The sequence below is a fragment of the Strix aluco genome, chromosome 5 (genome assembly GCF_031877795.1).
Source record: "Strix aluco isolate bStrAlu1 chromosome 5, bStrAlu1.hap1, whole genome shotgun sequence".
NCBI lineage: Eukaryota > Metazoa > Chordata > Aves > Strigiformes > Strigidae > Strix > Strix aluco.
Window position 1 is genome coordinate 46,059,037 of NC_133935.1, and position 17,297 is coordinate 46,076,333.

At 41.8% G+C, this 17,297-nt stretch overlaps 1 protein-coding gene across 3 annotated transcripts in view; it reads left to right on the plus strand.

Moving 5' to 3' along the window:
• The first annotated feature begins 1,630 nt into the window (after positions 1–1,630).
• NAP1L1 (nucleosome assembly protein 1 like 1) overlaps positions 1,631–17,297 on the plus strand; it is a 31,620-nt gene continuing 15,953 nt past the window's right edge. For 2 of the 3 annotated variants that reach the window (XM_074827203.1, XM_074827205.1), the window contains exons 1-3: positions 1,881–2,085; positions 16,166–16,200; positions 16,907–16,995. In XM_074827203.1, coding sequence (XP_074683304.1) covers positions 1,957–2,085; positions 16,166–16,200; positions 16,907–16,995 — 253 coding nt within the window. In that variant the 5' untranslated portion in view covers positions 1,881–1,956. Of the gene's footprint in view, positions 1,736–1,880; positions 2,086–16,165; positions 16,201–16,906; positions 16,996–17,297 lie in introns of those variants that run through there. The other variant, XM_074827206.1, reaches the window with a different exon arrangement.

Consider the following 17,297-nt stretch of genomic DNA (forward strand, 5'->3'; position numbering starts at 1 on the left):
CCCCTACTGTTGACGAGCTTACTCTCTACTTGACACTGCTGGCTTCTGCACATCTCATTTCTTCTGTACATCACTCCTCTATAAGAGTCACTGGGTCTCACCTCGGGGTTCTGCTAGGCGCCAGGTCTCAGAAAGACGAGCGAGGCTAGCTGCAGCCTTGTGAATCACTTGTTTACAGATGACTGCCACTTTAGCTGATTGAATAAAGAGAACATCTGCAACAGCATATAATTGGTGTTGCGATAAATTCCAATTGATTGGTCATTTTTATCAAATGCTTTCTGTACACCTCTGCTCTCTTCATATTCCCAAGCACCAGACACCTCGGATAAAATAAATAAAAAATTAGTATCTAGCACAATTTTAAAATCTGAGGGTTGCAAGGGAGGGGGCTACAGGAACTTCAATTTTAGAACCATTTAACATCTCCATCCCTGTTTCTCCCTAATTCTTACACTTGAACTATGCTGTGCAACCTTTTGCCTGGATCTTTCTTTTGCCTCCTTACACTTTTGCAGCTTCTAGCTATTTTAAATTGCATGTTATAAAAAAGCCCACCTCCCAGAATTCAATGTGCTGGGGAATAGGGCATCCTTAAGTTCTCTACATAACTTCTGTCTTGCAGATGGGATTTTTTTTATCACAAAGATATCACAGCTTTTGGGGGCTGAGAGTTTACTGCCATACACTGGAACAAAACTGGTGTGGCACCATACAGTGAAGAGCAGGATCCTTTATCTTTTGCTTATTCTGAACATAGATTGAGTTGCAGATACTAGGCAAATCCACCACTTTTTCTTCTGCTTTTGCTTTCTGTTGTCAGTTCCATTATTTAAATAGCTACATTTAGACCACAGATTGCTTTAGACAATTAGATGCAAGAATTTATTAAAATGTAAATAATACAATATTTGGTGATATATCCTTAGCAAATAGCTCTCACACCATCACACCATGTGTCTGTCCATACCATCTGCCTCTGTTTGAAATAATTGGCTCATTCCAGCCATGAGGAGCTAAAAGTCTCAGACATTTACGTTTCCGTAAGTTTAGTGTAGATCGCAGATGTCTTCTTCAAGTGTGCTCCATGCTATTACTCAGGACCATGTGTACGGGAGAGAAACCCTAGGAAGCAATCAGTTTTAGGAAAGGCTTCACTTGGAGCTTGCAGTCAGGCATGAGAGGAAACCAGGCTGCTTAGGTCTCTGGCAGGCAAGTACAGCAAGTTAAAATGGGAGGGTTGAAGCTGTCGCTGCCTCTGGCTGTCCGTCCTGGCCAAGGCACAAACGACCGAAACTCATGAAACAGCGTTTGAACCACCATGGTTTTCAGCCTGGTCTTTTAAGGTAAGCTAGTGCTGACTGCGGTCTCGTGGTGCCTGTAGCCTGTGTGAATAGCGTTTCCCTGTTTGAGTAATTTCTGGTTTTGCTCGGGTGCCTTCAGAAACCTTCCCAGCTCAGGTTCAAAGCAGCAGCGCTGAGGTGGTCGGGGTAGCAGTACATCCCGACTCCCTGGCAGGTTCGTCCCCGCCACCCTCCCGCCTCGGAGGAGGTGCTTTCTGCGCCATGCTGTGGCCCACCGAGCGGGCCCACAGCTCCGGGGTGCTACAGTTCCGCCCAGGCCGGGCGGTCCCCGCGCCTCGGTGGGTTTGCTGGCAGGGTGCTACCCACGCGTGGGGCACCGCCGGCGCGCCTGTCCCTTCGGGCACACGGCAGGGACGAGGAATCAGCCCGAGGTACGTGAGAGGACACACGTCCCGGGGGGTGACACGCCCGGACCTTCCCTCTGCGCCTGCCCGCCCGCCCGGCCCGGCCCGCCAGCCGCGGCGGCAGCGGGGGAAGGGCGCCCGCCGGGCAGGCCCCAACGGCCGGCGCGTGCCCGAGGCGGGCGGCCGGCGCGAGGGCTGGCGCGCGCGCGCGTTGCCAGGAGACCCGGGGCGCGCGGGGGAGGGTGTGTATGGGGGGGTGTTACGTGGTGACGTTAATTCTATATGAGCGCGAGCGGCGGGAGCTCGGGTCTTTTTACCGCCAGCCGCGCGGCGCCTCCTCCTCGCTCCTGAGTCACCGCCAGCCCCGGCCCGCGCAGGTACCGGGCGGGGCCGCGGGCGGCCGCCGCCGCCGGGGCTGGGGGGGGTGCGGGGGGAGCGAGCCCGGGGGCGCTGGGCCCCCCGCTCCCGCGCGAGGAGGCCGCGGGTGCCGGCCCGGCCCGGCCTGGCCTAGCGGGGCCCCTCGGCCGCCTGGGCGCGGGGTGGGGGGTTGGGGGGGTCGGCGGTGCCAGCTCCGGCCTGAGCGTCTCCCTCGCGGCCCGCGGGGCGGCGGCGGCGCTGCCCGGCGGCCCCCTCCCCCCCTCCCGCGCGTCTCTCCGCCGAGCCCCGCGAAGGGGCCGGGCCGGGCTAGGCCGGGCCGCGCGGCTCGGGTCGGCGCCGAGGGGAGGCGGGTCTGCACGGCAACACGTGGGGACGGAGTGGGGCCGGCGGCGGGGCCGTCGCGGGCGCGCCCGGCGCTGCCGGGGAGGCGGAGGGCGGCGAGGCCGGAAAGCCGCACTGGGAGGAGCGGGGGTGGGGGTGTGTGTGTCCGTCCGTCCGCCGTGAGGGGGGGCGAGCGCCGGGCAGGCAGGGCCGGGGGGGGCGGTGAATGCGCACATGGCGGAGGGGTGGGCGGCGGATGGCAGCGCGCTGTGGCCTGGTGCTGGCTCCCGCGCCGTGCGCCGGCTTGTGCGGAGAGCCGCGGGTAGGCTGTGCTGTGCTGCTCGCTGCTGGCAGGGGGACCCAGAGACACAGCCAGGGGACGGGCAACTCTTGCTTCCTGTCTCAGGAAAGGGCATTTTTCGTTTTTCTGGAGTTCGATGTGTCGCTTCTCTGGGTGCCTGCTAGCTGCTGTCTCCCAAAATGAGGCGTTTGCTTTCCGCCTGACTGGAGATGCGTCCGTTGTCCACAGTAGTACAAGAGGTGCATGATGTCTGTCATCAAGGAAGGCTAAGAAACTACCTGAAAGATCTAGTAACTACAGCTGGAAGTATTGGCTTGTGTGTAGCGTTCATGCAGATCTATTTACCTATAAAACATGTTCCACCTACTCCACACTGGGTGTTTAGGGGACTTACGCCGCCAATTCTTATGAGGCTTTCAATATTTAACACAAAACCTTCCCCATTTGCTTTCAGAAGAAAACACAAATCTTTTTTCAAGTGACTGTGGCATAGTAATAATATGTCAGCATCTTCCACAGTTTATCTCCAAGCACATTGCAGTTTTGTGCACGTCCATTTGTGTTTGAAGCCCTATGGAGACACTTAAATTTCGTGTTCTAGCTCCTTTGAAGAAGGTAAGAGAAGGTGGACACAGGGTGTGCAAGGTATGACAAATACTTTCCTCTGTTCACCCCCTCTATGGGGATTTTATTATCTACTGGTGGATGTTACATTTATCAGGCAGGCAATAGTGCATGATTGTTTTCATTTCAGTCATGAAATAAGAGAAGATCTAAGGCTGTGTACAGCTCTAGGTAGTTAGTAGCTTGTTAGTTAGTAGCTTGTTAGTTAGTAGCTTGTTAGTTAGTAGCTTGTTAGTTAGTAGCTTGTTAGTTAGTAGCTTGTTAGTTAGTAGCTTGTTAGTTAGTAGCTGTCCTGCTGTGCCCATTTTACAATGATACACGCTTTAAAGAATGAGAAAGACACTGTACTTGTATTGAAGCAAGCTGGATGGCTTCCAGTCTCTTGTAAATCCAGAAGTTATCTTAATTCATAGGGCAAAATGGAATTTGAAATCTACATACACTGAAATTTGAGTGACTTGGATGTCTCTGTACTGGACAAAAGTCTAGGCCACTCAGGCTTCAGGTACCTGAAAGAAACATTGATATAGGTGCTTAGAATAGGCCATTGATACCTCAACTTCTGTTTGTGTGGCCCACTTACTCTTGTGAGAGTGGTATATGTTAGCAATCTCCCCTCCACTTTTTCTGTATTTTGTGGCAGGTCTTGCATATCATGCGTTCTAGTTTCTGAGGACAGAAGATTGTAGAATGAGGGTCTTGTGCACAGGTGGTAGACCTGGAGTTTTTCAGAGCCCCTGGTCCTTCCCTGACATTCACAGGGCTAGGAAGTGAGTGTTGGGACTGCTGGAAGTGCACAGAAGTGCTGTGCTGCATCTGTGCAGCCAGCCCAGTGTTACAGGAAGTGCCAAAAGCGCTGGATCTGCTGTAGTGCTGTGTGTGTCCAGCACAGTAATGCTCTTGCCATCCTTGTGCTTCATCTACTCCCTGCCTCCCTCAAACTGTTCCTGGGAGCAAGCAGGCTCCTTGTTATGGTCATCTGCTTACTGAGCACCCTGGAAATGGGTGGTCTGTTTTCTTTCTTGGCTTCTTGCATAACTGACAATAAACATGTGTGCACAAGTGAAACTGAAAGCAAGGCATTGTGGGTGTGTATGTCATGAAGCTTTGTTAACGAGAGTTTCCACAACCCTGAGTGACACCCGAGTCTTCCAGGCTGAGACTGTGTTCTTTAATATGGAACTCCAGATTTTTCAAGGAAACTTTGGCTTACTGTACTGTTAGTCGCATTGGTATAAGTCTGTTTATTCACTTAGTTCCTAAAAGTTGAAGTAATTGTAACACTCATTGTGGCAGAGATTATATTCCTTTGGGGAATGAAAGAGCTTGAGGATTTGAATTTCAGTAGTGAAAAATCGTAGCGGAAATAAGACAAGCATTGTCTATTCTGAATTTTTGATGGAATCCTCTGGTGAAACCTGGTTTGTTCCAGTAGACCAAGGGGTGTAATGAACATATCTATGGTATCTACACCTTTTTGTTAATATGGCTGTAACCCAGTTCGCATTCAGATTCTTGTGACACAGCTGCAAACATGCTGTATCTCAAACTAAAAGTCTGATTCTTATTTCTTTGGGAAACTTCAGGAATTGGACAGATTGCAGAAAATGGAGATGCAGGTGTTCTTTAAATGCCTGTTCATTTTTCTGCATTTCTATATACATTAGTGGAACTTCAGCTCTGGGATTTTCCATTAACTGGATAGTGCTTTGATATTTGTGTGGTACGAGTAGGCACCCCCATACAGAAGACAGTACTTTGCAGGTAGAAACAAGACTTTAACGCTGCTTGTATTTTACTAGAGCTGAGGAGTCTTCTGAGTTAGCTTCTGGTCTAGGTGACTGCATTCCATCTAACTTCTCATTAGGAAAGCAGGTAGTAAATGATAGAGCAGAACTGCATTGTACAAGTCGTGTTTAATCTGAGGAACAGTTGTGATGATGGGTTTAATGCTTATAGGTCAGTTTTCATTTGTAAATTACTTTGAGCTCAAAAGTGATTATAATTAAAGTTAATTCAATCTAGCTGATCCTCAGCTCAGAGGCTAGTGCAGTTCTTCATCACCTAACATTGTTAATCTGGAGAGTAGTTCTGGTGTCATAATGTATTTGTCTAGAAAACTAGACATGCCTGGAAGGCATCACAGAAGTTGCTTGGGGATTCATTTGATGACCTTCTGAAAAATTAAGCTATTTAGAAAAAATGCATGAGATTTTTGAGGACTTCCTACACTCAACAAAGTTAATACAAAGGGAAAAAAAAAATCTTAATTGTGAGTATGGCCTCATGTATATAGAGATAACTTTGACCTTAAGTTTTCAGGAGGACTACATATGTTGCAGACTAGAACTTCAGTTGTGTTCAGAAAAAGACCACCTTGCTAATCTACTTTTGATACTTTATATTTAGTTTTAAAATATAAATAATTTAAGATTGAAAGTAATTTATGTTCTCCCTAAAGATTAATCTTTTAAATGAATTTGCTTATTACCAAAGCATTATCAGCATTTTAACCACTGTCAAAGGTTAGACTGGAGATCTTTCCTAGGTGGAAACTGTTTAGATTTTAGTATTGGAAAACACAGGTGCATTTGGGGGCTGAATGTGTGCTTAAATGTACATCTGCACAAACATAATTTACAATGGTGATGTCTCAGTTTAAAGCTTAACTTGTGGTAATGATTAGGCAGTTGCACATCAGCTGTTTCACCTTGTCTTTGTAGACTTTAGAACAAAATACTACCAGTTTATGCTTAGGACTTTTTATAATCAAAAGGTGAAAGCAGCTTTTTAGATATGAAAACTTTAGTTCCTGGATGTAGCTGTAGCTGTGAAGCATTCAGTTGATGATTTGACATTTATTCTTTAAAAAAATACCACCACCACCATCCAAATCACAACCAAACCAAGCAACAAAGAAACCCTTGCCCAAAACCTGAGAGGTACCAGAATTATTCATGGTTTTAAGTGTTGGAAATACTGGTTAAGAGTGCAGGTGCAGTCTGATTAAGACTAAGCAGGTGCCTGAAGTCTGGAATGGAATAAACCCCCAGGCTTCTAAGACCCAGGTTAGAATCGTAAATGCTCATTGTCTTTTCTGACCATCTGCAGGAAGATTAGTTCAGTCCACTACTTTAGATGTTGTTTAATATGCGATGATTCAAAGGAAGGAGGGGCGGTTCTTTCACATTATGTGTGGGATGACTTGCCCATGAGGGAAAGTTTCCTTTTAGTTCTGTCTCTAGATAAAAACCTGGCTTAAGCATTGAAAGGTTAAGTTGGGGGGGGGGGGGGGAGACACGGGGACACACGGACGATGACACACATGGGAGGGGACATAAACAATTAGTTGTTTTATTTTTACATACAAATCAATTTATAATCAGTTCTTTTTGAACTTCCTTTAGACTTAGGTATTTTTATGTCACTTCTCATTGTTCAGCTCTCACATGCTATTAATCTCAGATTTAAACTGCTTCTGTTCCTCTGGTGTTCATGTTGCTAGGCCCTGAACTGATCTATTTCCTCTCTTCCGCAATGTTCAGCAGTGAATATGGTATTTTTATTAAGGATATGTTACTGAAGTGTATAATGATTGTATTTTGCATTGTGTGTTTTAGTCATCAGGCATTCATTTCAGATCTTGAGTGCTTCTGCCATGTTGAGTAGAAGTCTTCAGTGGGCTGCATGCAATTATGTCTTTGCACAGAAATTTTTTTGACCTTTTGTATTCTAAATTAGTTTGAATTCCCTCTTTTAATATATGTTACTTTAGATTTTAGTACTATTTTGCCTCACTTGGATCACCCTTTTAAGCAGTTCTTAATTCTGTGATACTCCAGTTTTGGAAATTACTTATCTTGACTTTGGATGATTAAGTATGAGCTGGTATAAGTGCTTTGTTCTGTTCCTTAAGTGTGCAAGCTGGTAATATCATAAACATGCTTGCTATTTTTGAACTGGTGGGATCTTCATGACATGGCTTCTTGAGTCTTTTATCACCTTCTTCACCATTAGGGATTGAGTGAAATTCACAGGAAAATGTTTATGAATCTCAATTTGTAAATAAGGCTCAAGTTCCTTGGCTCAACTTCTTCTCTACAGGTGTAGTGTATGTTTACAAATGCTTTTGAAACTCTGCACCTGTATTCATTTGAAAGTGACTTACTGAAACCATCTGTGTATTTCTGTTGGGTCTTGCTACCAGTTGTAACATCTCACCCCTAACAGTGTCCAAATTATGTCAAAGTTAGATTGTGAATACTAGCTCATTAGTTGAAGACTGGATGTTTTAAGGTTTGCAGTTTAGTAATGGGTTTCTTTCTGTGGAAAAAATATTGAACTGAAGCTAACAAAAGAGTTGCTAAATATATTTTAGGAATTTCAGTTGCTTCTTAGGGAGTGAATGAACTTACAATATAGTATTCATCAGATGTTCCAGAAAAAAACATGCTTTTGAAACCTATACACATTTTTCAGTGTTCTTTAAACTATTTTCAAATAAGGATGTTTAGATGTTCAAGTCAAATTGGATAAAAACTTTAATGCTGTAGTCTTGCAGATAGCAGTGTAGCTGCCAGTATGGTTGTCTTTGATTATATGGTGATCTCAGTAGTCAACTGGCACTCTCTTTTCCTTTGTTTGATGTTGTGGCATTCACAAGTTCATCTCTTAAACTTAAAATGTACCCTGATGCCTGAAGTACTTTGTTAAAACACAATTTTTGTATTACTTTGACACTTTTTAACAAAGTCAATGCTTGTACCAACATGAACTGTATAGAGAAATAATTTCTTAGGAAGTTTTAAATATATTTTTATATATGAAGATTTTGATTTCAGCTCTTCAGGATCAGTGATGGAAAGGAGAAACTTCAATAAGCTATACTGATTGTTTAAAATATTTTTAAAAGCCCTTGTTTAGGTTTTTCAGACTTGAATTAAACTTTTGTATTACTTTTCTAATAATGAAAGTTTGTTCTAAATAGAAATTGGTAGGCTTTCTGCTACAGAATCTTGGCATCCAGAACAAAGGCCACGTTGTCTGTTAATTACCCTATTTTTAGAACATGATCAGGGAGCTCAGATCAGTAGCAGAGACAAACGTGCAGATATAATTCAGTCCTGATTTTTAATTGTAATTCTGTAGTCCATTTCCTTCTCCTTATGGAGACTTTTTTTTCTGTAAGAGTAAACAGGCACTACCTAAAATTCAATAAAAATGCTACAAAAATAGAGGAGTTCAGTATTTGTTGACTGAACCTTCATTTCCTGATTTGAATAGTAGTGAAGGGGAAAACTCTAAAAAGTGTTTCCACAGGAATGAAAGCAAGCCCTGCAGTTACTAGTAACTGAGTTATATATATGATCACTCTGTTTTGTTTTGGAGAACTTGAGTTTTTCCCATCATGTAACTGGTGTTCTCGTACAAGTTGTGGAGCACTTTAAAGTTGAAATGTGGAAAAATCTGTGTTTTCGTGCTGTAACATGTTTTGTGCAGAGGCCTGCATGCGCTAGTGAAATAGTTGCATTGGCAAATGGCTGATGTTAGTGCCTTTACCTCAGGAGTTATTAGGAAAAGCAAAAAATACCACTTGAAGGGGAGAGAGCAGACAGTTTTGATTAATTGTGGTGTGTTACTTGGTTCATCATTATTATGAATTAGTGTTTTTATTCTCTACAGCCAGATTCTGAATTTTGCCATGTTATCACAAGGTAAAATGTAGCATACAGTTTCCCAGTAACTTCGAACTTGCCTGTCCCTATTCATGAGTTCTTATAAAAGGTACTTGCCTGTGGCAGCCTCCATCTCTTGACCCTGCTGTTACTCATGCAATTGCAGGTCTAGCCCTGTACAAAGAAATACCTAGCACCTTTTTTTTTTTTTAACTTTATGGCCATTCAGACGTTGCTGATGAAGGGAAGGAGGTATGCATAGCTAAGGAAGAACAATGGTATGTTTTTCTAGCAGCATTGGCCAGTTATATTTGCTTTAGCTGACTGGAACATCTTTCAGCAGAGAAACTTGGTGTTCCCTTTATGAAGGGGGCATATCTCCCTTGTGGTGTGAGTGCTTCCCATCTTGGTCAATTTAGCACTTGCATGTAGCTAAAAGTTCTGAGTATATTTTGTGAAACACCACTACTCCTCTGAATTTCTTAGCCTTCTCTGCTTGGTTCAGAAGACCTTACTCAGGCTTCTGCTAGAGATCCCCATTTCTGCTGTTGACTGTGCATGTCTTTTGGACATAGTGAATGAGTTGGTGCTTGCACAATAAATTGCACTAGAACAGAGGGGTTTGAGTTACTGCAAGGATCCAGTGGCACCTTCTTGTCACTGTACTGAGGAACCTGGATTCCTTGTTTCCATTGACCATTAGCTCCTTAATCTCTTTGTCAGACCTTGATAGCCTTTATATTAGTACTATCTCATTTATTATTTCATACTCTTGTTTTTTGTGCTCGTATTTGGGCAGACAATCTTAATTTAAATTTTCAAATCTAGAGTAAATAATTTTGTCAATTTTTTTGCTCTCCTACATTAACAGTCAGAAATCTTTTGTTAACAGAACTTCTTTGAGGCACAAATAAAAGGAAATTGTCTCTGGAGAGTTCAGTGACTGATAATGTCTTTCATCAAATAGATGTGGTATCTTGATGTTCTAGCATAGGACTACCCTGCTAACTTGAGATTTTTTTTTACCTTCAGCTTTCCTAAGGCAGCATATTCTTCTGTAATATGAATAATTTGTTTGTAACATGTTGCTTAGCTGCCATGTTTAATGATAGGTGCAATATTCCCTTGTTTCATGACCAATTTCCATGCTAATGATAATAGATGTTTCATGAATTTGATCACAGAAATAGAAAGGAAACACTTGGTCTTCTGCTTGATTCCCTTTTGAGATGGCATTTTTAAATCTGATACATTATTCAACTGCTCTTTTTGAAGAGGTGCTAAATGCTCTCTTAATTACTACTGAACTGTGTGATCTTTTCTCATGTAACAATTTTCCTACCTGGTGGTTGGTACCATAGCTTTTACTAACAGTTGTGAAATGATTGATACGCTTTTTTAGGTCTTAGTAACAAAACATTTGGAGTGTGTAACTATGCTGTGTTCTGTGCACTTTTTAAACTGTTCACCCAGTTCTGACATTGATGTGAATGAAACTGCACTATGCTGAGCATCTGGAGCTCTTTAAAGTTACAAACCTCTCAGTGGTTATGAGCAAACTACCCCAAACAATTCTTTTGAACATCTACACTCAAAGAGCATCTTTTGATGCACCTCTACACTACTACTTTAATTTTGGGGTTTTTTTTGATGCTGATTATGTAAAGAAAAATGTTACAAGCCCTCCTGAAATGCTAGGCAAGAACATCAGTTTGAAGTAACTTTCAGTGAATGTATTCCTCTCGAGTTTCCCAGTCTGTAGTGAGAGTTGAACTTGGCTGGTATGATGTCATTTGTCTGGCACCTTTGGTTTCTGCACGCATTGCAAATAGCTTACAGGATTTAATCCTGATATTTTTTTATACAACTAGCTGTCCTCCAGCTGGACCTCTCTTTTCTTCACTGACATCTGACTTAGTCCACTTAGTTTATTATCTCATGTTGCAGCCTCTTAATCCCACATAGGGCTCATTTGTTTTAGGTATTTTCTGTTAATGTATGGCTTTCAGTTGCCCAAGGCTTGCCAGAGACAGAAAGAGGCTGATATGCTATTTTATGGACAGGCAGACTTATTTGCAGTGCTCTGAATTATTAACTGCTGAGGAAATTAGTTTGGGCAAAAGGGTATATTTCTTTTAAAGGTGTGAGTAAACAAGGCTTGGCTGTAGTTTGGGTCCAATATCCTCAAAAAGCCCGTTTGTGTCCCCTGAATTACTTGAGAAATTTCTTCTACTTGCTATTGCAAGCTAATTGTGTGAGCAATTCCTCCAGAGAAGGGGAAATGGTGTTTCCTGGAAGGGAGGGCATGGGTACCATGTGTGGTACAGTATCCACAGAGGTGCTCAAAGCTGAGATGGTTGGCGGCCTGCCAGCCTTAGGGCTTGTGCAAAAAAAGCTGCTGTTTTGCTGGAAGAACTCTCAGGAATGTCTTGCCTCCTCAGCTAACTCCTAACTCACCTCCCTGTGACCTGTCTTCCTGAGGCCGAGCGGATGTCAGGGTAATCTAATACCGGTGTGCTTACTTGGGACACTTAAAGCTGACCTCCAGAAAGGAAAGGCTTCTCACCAGAGCATTTGTGTCCTAGCTGTAACATAGCTGGTGCTGCTGTGGAAACTGAGACTGGTTTCTGTGTGGATAAAGGCAGACTGGGGAAAAAAGGAAAGACTGGGAAGGGCTGAATATTTACAGTTTGTGCTTCTGTCTTCACTTGAGGAAAGTTACTTAGTGAAGAAACAATAACCCCTGAAAACTGAAAGCCTACTAATGGGTAACTTCGGGATGAACACATGGCAATATCATTATTTGTTTCTGCATGTATCTAACTGCATTTCTTAAACATGACAGATTAAAGAGGTAAAGTGTCCTTTAAACGTCATGGAAATAGCAAATTTTTTTACTGTTTTGGTAAGATTTAAGTTTTTAAGGGAGTTCAGCTAATTCTTGGTAGTTCTGCAGGATGCACTCAGAACTGTGGCTAAGCTTGTGCTGGATTAACAGTCTTGTAACCTTTACATTTTGAAAAATAATTTGTTTCTTGTGATGGCGGGCAGGCTTGTGATCAAGCTTAAACTACCTGTATGAAAGAGGTTTTAAACTTTAGCCTCTAGAAGACTTGCACTGTATATTGCTTTTCTGTGCTTTTGTTTCCTTTTTGTAGCGTGAACTTCCTATGCATTCTTTTTAAAGCCCTGCAAAGATAAGATAACTATTTCTTTTCCTCTGTGTATTTTTACAGTGAGCAGCAAAACATCGTAAGTGAAGCCTCTGGGCACCTCTGTGTTTGACCATAATGCTAGTGCTACTGGCTGTAGCTGTTTAAGTAACAGGGACATAAAATATTTTACAAATAAGAAGGTTATTTGCCTGTTGGCTTTTGAACAGGGGAGGAGGCTAACCTTTATCGGTATTCGTAAGCCTTTTCTTGCAGTCAGGAGGCCCAGATTCTGAGTAGTGTCTCAGCCCAAAGCAGTTGCCTGGACACTGAGACTCTGAGGCTTGAGGTAACACACCAGTTGTAGCCAGGTTTGTTATAATCCTGTACTGACAGCTGGGGAACTGGATATCCCAGAGACTTCTTCAAGGAGTGGTATCAGTGAATGGTTCTTGCCACTCATGTGCCAAGGTGCGGCTGGTGTTCACAATCCCTAAATGCACCTATGAAACAAACCAGGAAGGACAGCTGTGTCTTCCTTGTGGGAAGCTGAGTGATACAAGTGCTGTATCCAAAGATTTAGTTTTGGGGACATACTACGAAATAAATACTGCAAAGATGTATCAGTATTACTGATTGTGGTACATACTGTGTTTGAAGCTCTGGGTATTAGACAGACCTTGTATTAGGCATTGTGCAAAAATAGTGGAGGCTGTTTTCTCTTAAGGAATACATTTTCTCAGTGCCTTTCTGCTGCTACAGGTTTTTTTTTTACCAGTAGTACTGTGTTTGCAGAGAAGCTTATGGTTGTTTAAGTAAATGACAATAAACTAAATGTGATGCAACCATATATGCATGCTAGTGGGTTGCACAGATTAGTCTAAATGTCTGCCAATGTAGTTCTGTTGGCATAGTGCCTTGTAGCCTCCTCATACAAGAACTGTTGTCTAGAGCTGGCAGATGAGTGTCATGACAAACAGTAGTACCTCCTCAGTTTGCAGAAGAACTCTTCCAACTGCAAATGTTCTGATATGGAGTTGTGTAAAAAGTGGAGGGAAGATTAAAGGATGAGACATGAAAAAGTCTGATGCAAGAATAGGAAAAATGGGATGAGGCAGATAGGAACACACCGGAGGGAGGCTCTGAAGTTGACAGCTGCTTGGTACAGGCTATTTTAATTTCAGAAAAATCTTTGAAGAATGTTATTCAAAGTCTTTGAGTAAACTGGGCCATAGTTGGAAAACACACAATGGTTGCAAGGATTGCCAGGAAGCAGAGGGTGGTTAACTGCCCGTTGCAATGAGGAGAGAGGCAGATGCTGGACTTTCACATGGTGCTGTAATGAGATGAATGCCTTCTGCATGGTCATAAGTGATCTTGGAAAGAGGGGTGAACAGTGAAAGGATGAAGGTTGCTGATGACAGGTAGCTGTCAAAATGATGAAAACAAGGGCCGACTGAGGAATTCAAGAATGGACTGCTGGTAAAACTTCCTGTGCCACACTGTTGCCTAGTGTAGAAAAATCTGACTTAGTTATGATCTCCAAGCTGAATGTTGCAACTCAGAAACAGGATTTTAGTGCTTTGGTACTTGAGTGATAACATCAGCTTACCTGCATGGTTTCAGGGAAGATGAGGACTAGTTTAGGAAATAAAAAATTATTTTATTATGATGTTGCTAAGTACGTGAGGTCCTGAGCCAGCGTGTTTTTTCTGAATATGATTGAAAGCTAGAAGAGTTTCTGGGGGAATTCTTGCCATGTCATTGCTCTTTTTTCTTAGGCATCTGCTAATGGCCAGTGTTGGGATGGATACTTCTTAAAGTTTGGTCATAGCCAATCTCATGTCCTCATTTAGAAAAGAATGTTTAAATGAACTGTAGAAGTTGGGTCTCTTTCAGCAAACCTGTATCTAAGGTGTTTCAGCTGTTGTTTAATCTAGCCCACTGGCTTGGTGAGACCACAGAGTTTGTGTTGTTGCTGGTCACACCTTTGAAAGAACTGCCTCTACTTTTATGGAAGTATTTGATAGGGAGAACGGAGAGAGGAAATGTTGGTCTCTGCAAGGAGCAATAATAGTTTGTGAATGTGATCACTGTCTGTCATGCTTGCATAAAAATGAGTGAAGGGCAGGTAAACTGTGCATCTCCTGTTCTTTTGCACAGTGATACTACCAGTTTCCTTGAAAGGTCCTGCGTGAAGAACAAGTTAAGAGGAAATGTGTAACAAAAAAGTGGTGTATTTTGTATGGATAGAATCTTTTGCAAATCAGAAATAATGCTAATTGTTGTGTCGCTCAAGAAATATGGAAGCATCCAAATGTGAGTTGTATGTTTTCAGTTTCTATAGGTCTTCAGTACATGCTAGCTTTTAAGAATGGTATCCAAAGGAGACTCTTTGGAATTGTTACCTAGGCAGCTTGTATCCGTGTGTAAACCTGAAGTCACAAGATGGGCAAATGTGATCTGAATTTCGAGAAACTTAAAATGAGACAAAAATGTTGCTGGAACTCCTCAATTACTTACTGAATTATTAGATACCTTTTGGTTTACAGTAGTGCTGCCATTCTATTTGACAGCAAATACTGTATTATTTTTCTGAAATAGATTGACAAGTAGTTGGTTCTGTAGTTTTTCTGCATACTAGGGAATTGAACCTTTTTGATTATGTGCGGTCTCCTAAATACTTTACTGGCACTGTAAATTTGTGGTCTTGAATGAAAATGTCGGATACTTCCTTCCCATGTAATTGTTGGGAAGTAGTTATGATGCCAGAAGAATATACTTTGATTATACCTATGTAGAATGTAGATGTTAAATTTTGAAGTTTAGGTTCTAACATGTCTCGTCATATTGACTGTTAATGTCCTGATCTTACTGGGATTGTGCTCTTGTGTTACAGACTTTGGACAGATCTAATCCAAATTTTGTATTTTCTGGAACTCACACCTCCAACACTTTGACTAAAATTCTCACTGGAACGCATTATAAGGAGTTGAGCTTCCTGAAGGAAACTTGAATTTGTTTAGCTTACTGGACAGCAGCAAAAATGGGGACTCTAAAGCAGTGGTTTCCATGCTTCCTGGGCCAGTGGATTATTCTTACTACTTGGTATCTCCTGAGCCATTGGACCTAAGATAGCAGTAATGGGACAGTTTTCTTGTGCATAGTATTGTCTCTGACTTCAGGCCGCCTGAAACATCTTTTTGGAGACTAGACTCCTAAGTACTGTTTTGCTTGTGGAAAATGTTACTTACCTTGTAATACATTTGAGAAATAGGTGCTTCGTGTTATGCAAGATTTGCAATAGTCTCAACATATAATGTTTCTAGTTACTGTGTCTGGAATGTGTTTATGATGATACTGAGATACTTAAGAAAATTCTGATCATTCAGGACATGGAAATTAGTCATGTTAAATAGCTTGGCGCCTGGCGTAATTTTTTTTTTTAAATGATGCAATTCTCTGGATATTCTGAGGAGCTGCTTGGATTGGTTTTGTGAAGTTGAGATTAAAAGTAAATCCACAAAAAAGGTGTCTTTTAGTATTAAAAGAAATGAATTTAGCTGTAAGTATCCTCTCTCTGCAGTTACATGCTAGAAATGAGTAAACAGTTACCAAAGAGCACCCTTTTTGCTTCATTTTTTTTCTCAGGTTATATTTTGATTTTGAACTTAGACAGGACTAGTTTTCAATCTGTGATATTAGTACAGCTCTATGATACAAAATGCAACATGGCAATTTGCAGGAACTTAAATTTGAGTAGATACATTGGTTCTAAACCAGAACTAAGTTTGTGGGTCTTTTTAGTATTACTGTATGCTTTAGAGTGAGAGCTCAAAGAGTGCATGGGAGATATGCCACTCTTCAGACTATAATATGTATTTATCCTTTTTCTTACAGCTGACGTGGTTTGTGTTTCTTTCCTTTTTACTATTATGACATTTGCCTGTAGACCTTGTAAGTAAAGTCTAATGCTGCTGTTGTTACATTCTGTTTTTTTCTCTAGGGTTTGAAATCTAGGACAATGGCAGACATAGACAAGTAAGTAAAATCTGTAGGTTACCAAGGCTCTGTGTCCTGTGCTGTACTTCAGATGGCTTTGATCTCTAGATACTTGACAGACAGGGTCTAGGTAATGATTTTGACACTGTCAAGATGTGAAGTTTATAGCATGTGGGAGAAAAACTTGAGCTGCTCATGCCAAATGGATTTGGGATCTTAACTGCAAGCAAATCTAAAACTGGGACAAGGCACTAGTCAACTTACTATGTTAGCTGAAATTCTGGAGGGGAAAAACTGTTAGTACTGCCTGTTATTATTGTTTCACTGTATGTAGTTTTTTCTATACTTCAAATGCTTGTATTTTGTGGCATTCAAAGTACAGTTTAGGTGAACCTACCCTCAGTTCTCAAGGCCTGCACATCTTAAAAAAGCAGATGTGTAGAGCAGAAGAAGGCTTTGACTTGTTGACATGGAGAGGAGCTGAAGGAATTATTTTGTAAAAAGGAATCTTCACAATTCTGGAAAGCTGCTAGTTCTTTAAACTCTTCTGAGATTGTTGAGTGTGAAACTTGAATCTACAAAGAGAAATTTGGCTTTGACTATTAAGACTTCTAGTTTGTCATAGATCAAAACTGATGCAACAGTTTGCTTCTACCCACATGATCTTCTATTTTGAGCCCTTTAAGATCATTATAGTATTTTATGAAATTAACTTCTTGATCCTGTTATTGAATGTTCCTAATAGCAAAGAACAGTCTGAACTTGATCAACAGGATATGGAAGATGTTGAAGAAGTAGAAGAAGAAGAAACTGGTGAAGATGCCAACAGCAAAGGTAACATCGAAAACAAGGGTTTCTAAGCAGCTGTATATGCGCTTCCTAATTAATATCTTAAAAGGATTTTATTGCTTAAAATAGTAGGAAATGGTAAAACATAACTACTGATGCACAACTATTTAAATTCTGAAGCAAGGACCCTTTTTCCAGTTGTGTGATTTTTATTATTTTTTTTAATTTTTATTTTTTATTAGTTGTCTGCAGTCACTCATTTTAGTCACGGTTACTACCAGTTCAGGTAGCACTGGCCACACCTGTGAGGATGTATAATTGGAAAAGAAAGGATTATTGTTGGTATG